General features: G+C 40.0%; 1 protein-coding gene across 5 annotated transcripts in view; it reads left to right on the top strand.

The window, feature by feature from the left end:
* SMARCA1 (SNF2 related chromatin remodeling ATPase 1) overlaps positions 1 to 6,255 on the top strand; it is a 107,844-nt gene that overhangs the window by 75,024 nt on the left and 26,565 nt on the right. For all 5 annotated transcript variants that reach the window (XM_006165846.3, XM_006165845.3, XM_006165848.3 and 2 more), the window contains exons 18-19: positions 1,122 to 1,244; positions 5,807 to 5,939. In XM_006165846.3, the coding sequence (XP_006165908.1) occupies positions 1,122 to 1,244; positions 5,807 to 5,939 (256 nt within the window). The remainder of the gene's footprint in view (positions 1 to 1,121; positions 1,245 to 5,806; positions 5,940 to 6,255) is intronic.

Raw genomic sequence — 6,255 nt, 5'->3', positions numbered from 1 at the left:
CGAATTGCTCAGAATGTTGGATTTTATGTTACCATTTCTCTATCCCACTCTTTATGGCTGGGAGAATGTGGATTTTCTTTTTTTTTTTTATGCCAAACTTTTTTTTTTTTCTTTGTTTTAAAGCTTTTGTATACTCAAATGTTGAATATAGTGTGGTAATTATTTACCAAAGGGTTTTAATTCTAAAATACCATGTGATACAAGAATGGTTCTTATTTTGGGAACCAGCAGTTAGCGTAATGGCTATGTCGCTGAACTCCCATGTAGTTGACAGCGGTTCACGTCCCGGACCCAGTGGCTTAGAACTCACGCTGGGTGCGTGTGCGTGCATGCCCAAGATCCTGAGAGGAGAATGGAGGAGAAGGGATTGCGGCGTGACCATCCCCCCTGGGGGTGATTTCTCGCTTTCTGTCTCTATGTCTCTCTCTGTCTGTCTGGCGAGCGCACGCACCCTATAGCGAAAATCTCTCCAAAAAAAAAAAATGGTTCTTATTTTTCATAATATGGTAGTAGAAAGTGGAGAGGACCATTTGTTGTCCTGGTTAAGGCTCTGTGTTGTTTATTGTTGAAGTAACTGCAAGTATTGATTTGGGTATACACATCTTTTTAAAAAAGAGTCTTTTAGTTAATTTTCTTTATCTTCTTTATCATTATTACTTAATTTGGCCAGAGAGAGAGAGAAAGGGAAAGTGAGAAAGCAAGCTGCCTGGTCCGCGACTCAAAACAGTGGCCTGCCATGTGAGAGTCCAGTGCTTTAAGGACTATGCCATCTGCTGGCCCCATGTATACACATCCTTTTTTTTTTTTTCTTGAGAGATTTTTGCTGTAGGGCATGTGAGCTTGCTGTAGAGACACAGAGACAGGAAAGTGAGAAATCACCTCCCAGGGGGGATGGCCATGCCACCATCCCTTGTCCCCTCTCCTCTCAGGATTCTGGGCACACACACATGTGCACCCAGTGTGAGTTTTAAGCTGCCAAATCTGGGACTTGAACCGTGGTCAACTATGTGGGAGTCCAGCGACATAACCATTATGCCATCTCCTGGTCCCCTGTGTATACATATCTTTAACAATTTATTTTTTTTTAATACTTTACACATAGTTTGTGTCTTAATTTATAGGTCCCAAGGAATCCTGAAATCCCAAATCCTGCACTGGCACAAAAAGAAGAGCAAAGAAAGATTGATGGAGCAGAACCTCTTACACCAGAAGAGACTGAAGAGAAAGAAAAACTTCTCACACAGGTAGGATATTTGAAGTGGCTGAAGTACTTCTCGTTGACCAATAGCAAAGGGAAAATGTAGACTGTATTTATCTTTTACTGTATGTGCCTGGTGTCCTGATTTGATGCATCCCACAAAACTTGGGGCTATTTTGTAAACACACATTTAGACCAAATCTCTCTCTCTCTTTTTTTTTTTCCTTTCAATTTTGCCAGAGGGTGTGTATGCTCATTGGATGCAGAGAGTGAGGAAGTGAGAAAGCATCCCCACCATGGGGGTGGTCATGCTGCAGTGCCTTCTCCCCGCTTTCTCCCTCCTTTTAGGATTTTGAGTGCATTGACCTGGCATGTTTTTCCAGCCCATGGGTCTGGGCCTTGAACCATGTGGTCGGCCATGTAAGATCTAGCTGCCTCAGCTACCATACCACAGGCTGGCTCCGAATGTCCTTAGTTTTTAAAGTCCCTTTTATGGAATATAGTCTTTTGGAAGTACTAGAAAGTACATATATGTAAAATATAAATGTCAGTTATTAGAAATACAGTAGGCATTTTACTAATGATAAGGTCATTAAATCCATGTTTGAATCCTCATAGGTAGGCAATAATTACTAATGTATTAATTAAATTTTCTTTTGTTGATTGATATGAATTATCCCCTGAAATTATGCTCTATTAATCATTTATTTATGGAATAGTTTCAGTTTTTAAAATTCTTTTTTTTTTTTTGGAGAGGTTTTTGCTATAGGGGACGTTCGCCAGACAGACAGAGAGAGACAGAGAGATAGAAAGCAGGAAATCACCCCCCAGGGGGGATGGCCATGCCGCAATCCCTTCTCCTCTCGGGATCTTGGGCACACACGCACACGCGCCCGGCGTGAGTTTAAACCACCGGGTCCAGGACTCGAACCGCAGTCGACTACGTGGGAGTCCAGCGACATAGCCATTACACTAACTGCTGGTCCCTAAAATTCTTTTTTTTTAAGGGAGAGATTTTTGCTATCTGGTGTGTGCACTTGCCAGAGAGATAGGAAGCAGGATGTCACCCCTCAGGGGGGATGACCACACTGCAATCCCTTCTCCTCCAGTCTCCTTGGGATTTGGACATGCACGCACACATGCCCAGTGTAAGTTTTAAACCACTAGGTCCAGGACCTGAACCGTGGTCAGCTATGTGGGAGTCCAGTGATGTAACCATTATGCCATCTGCTGGTTCCCTCAAAATGCTTTTATTCCCTTCTTAGAAATAACTAGAACACAATGATGAGAAATTTCTGAAACTTCTGAGAGTGATCTATGATTCCACATTAAAAAAAAAGATCACTGAGGAATAATCAAAGAGAATGCAAAAACACTTTTGTAGCTCTTTTTATTATTCCAAACTATCTTAAATATATAATTTCTGTTCAAAATTATATTCATAAATTGAATTTCTTTAAAGAGACAATTACTGAGCCACTCAGTTTCTTAACTAAAATACAGAATGCAGGATGGGCAGGTGGCATGGTGTTTCAGGCTCTGGATTCCCACATGGCTGTCTGCACTGTGGCTTGCTCTCACTCTCCTTCTCTCTCCAGCTGCCTCTGGTCAAAGTGAATAATAATAATAATAACAACAAAGTTAAATGAATAATTTTTTCAAAGATAAATAAAGCACAGAGCACTTTAGCCAGTGCTTTAAATCACTCTGTCATTATTAGCACATCTATGAAGTCACAAGACCACAAATTGATTTTCCAACTGTCATGCCACATAAATGTGATACCGTAGATATCAAAGTACTCTTTTTCATTTTGCTATAGATTGCATGTGCTCGCAAGAGAGAGAGAGAGAGAGAGAGAGAACGCGCATGCTCAGTCACACCACAATCCCTTTTCCTCCATTCTCCTCTCGGGATTTTGGGTATGCACACATGTCTGCCTGGTGTGTTTTTCTTTCTTTTTTTTTTTCCCTGTAGGGCACGTGTGCTGTCTGGAGAGACGGAGAGACAGAGAGAAGGGAAGTGATAAATCACCCCCCCCCCAGGGGGCAGTCTCTCCTCCCCCATTCTCTTGTTGGGATTTTGGGCATGTAGGCACATGCACCTGGTGTGATTCTCAAGCCACCTGGAGGACTCAAACTGCATTTGGCCATGTGGGAGTCCAGCACCGAACCACCATGCCACCTGCTTGCTCAGTACCTGTCATGTTTTTCAAGCCATCAGGTCCAGGACTTGAACTGTTCAGTTGGCCCTGTGGGATCCAGCTGCCCACCTGGATGGCTTGTGAAACTATTTCTACAGAAACTTCCCAAGGTGATAGTATAACTAAAAGCTGACAGTAACTAGGGAGGATTTCCACTTGATCAGAATGTCAATAGTTTTATTATTGCTGTACAAGTTTTGTGAGTGTTGTACTTTTAAAATAAACTGTAGACAATAATAAAGTTTCAGCATAAAAGACCCTTAGAGAATGATAAACCAAAATACGCACTGCGGGACAGCACTTTAGTTTTAGAAAGTTGCAAACAAGATTTATTTATTCAACAGTTATTTTGAACAATGTGCAAGGCACAGTAGGACACAGGAGTAGGAAATTCTCTGCATTAATTGAAAGATAATTTTCATATTTATATGTTATTTATTATATAGATGGTTTCCTTATTGTATACTTGTGTTGAATTAATTTTTACAAGTTGCTTTCATAACTTTTTGAGCCAAATGCCTGGAAGTCATAAAGTTTAGTTTGAAAATATAATTGCAGTTGGCAGAATATCAGGACTTAACCACAGAATAAGATAAAACATTTAAATATTCATGTTTTATTTTCAAAATTTATTTCTTGAACACACGAAAAAACTTACGGCCTCAGAGCGCTACAGGGCTTGCAGTATATTATGAACAGGCAGTATAATATGAATACACAATCTCAATTGGGGTAATGTTATATTTTGTAATTACAAATGTAATCAATGTTTTTCCTCTCCTAATAGTTGAATTCATTTTTAATCATTTTTTCTGCTGTCTTAAATAATTAATCCTGGGGGGAAAAAAAACTTGGTGGCATACAGGAACAAAATAAGGGTCCATATGAAATCTTTATCAACTAAAAGCTAAAACAGCTTTGCAGTATCGAGGGTATCACATTTCTGTGGGGTGGGGCTTGAGGGATGGAAAACCAACGCTTGGTCTTTTGACTTCACAGCTGCACTACTACTGGGGGGGATTTCGAACACTGGCTAAAGTGCTTGAGCAATGTTCTCTTTATAGAAATTCCATTTCTGAATACAATTTTTGAACAGAAATGATATATTCACAGTAGTTTGGAATAATCAAAAGAGCTACACGAGTGTGTTTTTTTTTTTTTTAGTATTCTCTTTTGATTTCTCCTGTGTTTTTTTATTGTTTTGAATTTTAAAATTTATTTTATTTCTTGACTAATGAAAGGAGAGAGAGAGAAAAGTCCAGAGGGAGAGGCACAGGTACCTTTGACAGGGTGTCGCTGCACCACGATCCTTCCCCCAGCCTCCCAGCTAGCGAGGATCATGGGTGTGTGGGTGTGCCTAGTATGTTCAGGTTGCCCCGGGATCTGAACCCAGACCTCCCACGTGGTTCCAGTGTCACACAGCAGTGCTCTATTGGTTGTGTCACTGCAGCTGGGCTTCTTCAGTGTTTCATTGAATACTTCGCATTCCTCTTAGTTTTCATGGGAATAGATATGTGAAAAAAATCATTAAAGTGCTGGGATATCAAGATTTCAGCATTTATATCAACATTTTTATTTTAATGCAATTTTATTTCATGTAGTAGGCATTTATAAAATATGTAGTTCAGAATTACACACTCTCTTAGAACTATAAATCAATTTTAAGTACTTGGAGATCAGTGCATTTGCTTCACAATAGAAGAATATTTTCTTCTTTTCTGTGCGTGTTCATTGAGGAGAGAGAGACAGAGAATGAGAGTGAGAAAGCACACACTCCATGGGGGATGGACATGCTGCAATCCCTTCTCCTTCATTTTACTCTCAAGATTTTGGGTGTGCATGCACACGCACATGGACCTGGCATGTTTTTCAAGCCAGTGGGTCTGGGACTCTTAACTGCTCAGTGAGCTATATGAGATCCAGCCAGCCATATTAACCACGCCCCTGGCTTGCCTGAAGAACAGTTATTTTTGTAACAACTTGCACTCAACTTTTGATTCTGACATTAGAAATGTGAGATTTTTCTTTTTAATTAATTTGATTCTTTTGATTGCCCAAAGGCTTATGTGCTCACCAGAGAGAGAGGGGGACAGAGAGAGGGAAAGCAGCCCCCCCAAGTGGGGTTATTTATTCCATCAGGATCTTGAGCATGTACGCACATGCACCCAGTGTATTTGAGCCACTGGGGACAGAATTTGAGTCATGTGGGATCTGGCTTCAGCTCCCAGTGCCTAACCACTGTGCTATAGGGCCAGGTTCCATCCCCCAAAATGGGAGATTGTATAAGGAGGAATGTTTTAAGTCTTTTAAAACTTTTTAATATATCCTTATATAGAAGTAAATAGGATACAAAATGGATTTATTAATTTAACCTCTGTTGATGATATTTAACTCTTTGTTCACAGGGCTTCACAAATTGGACTAAGCGAGATTTTAACCAGTTCATTAAAGCTAATGAGAAGTATGGAAGAGATGACATTGACAATATAGCTCGAGAGGTAGAAGGCAAGTCCCCTGAAGAGGTCATGGAGTACTCAGGTTTGTATATCATTTTGATGTAGGATATTTTATTTTAATCTTATTTATTTCTTTAGCATCGTGCCAGTTATACCTTTGTTCTGAGATCTTTTCAATTTTTATGAATAAGAAGTAAGTAAATGTATAAAATATAATTGCATTTCTGGGAAAAGATAAGATTTATCCTAACAGATTGACTGCCATTATCTGATAATTAGCTAATAGAACCAAGTGAAGCTCTCATAAAATAAGGGCGGCTGTTGGGTGAGCTGGGACACAAGCAGTTTCTCACTTTCCCTCTTCTGGGATTTGGTTCTCTTTTGGCCCAGTCCTGAGA

Source organism: Tupaia chinensis, unplaced genomic scaffold (assembly GCF_000334495.1).
Source record: "Tupaia chinensis unplaced genomic scaffold, TupChi_1.0 Scaffold144058_1, whole genome shotgun sequence".
NCBI classification, from domain to species: domain Eukaryota; kingdom Metazoa; phylum Chordata; class Mammalia; order Scandentia; family Tupaiidae; genus Tupaia; species Tupaia belangeri.
The sequence above is the reverse complement of the archived record's forward strand: the minus strand, read 5'-3'. Positions and strand labels throughout refer to the sequence as shown.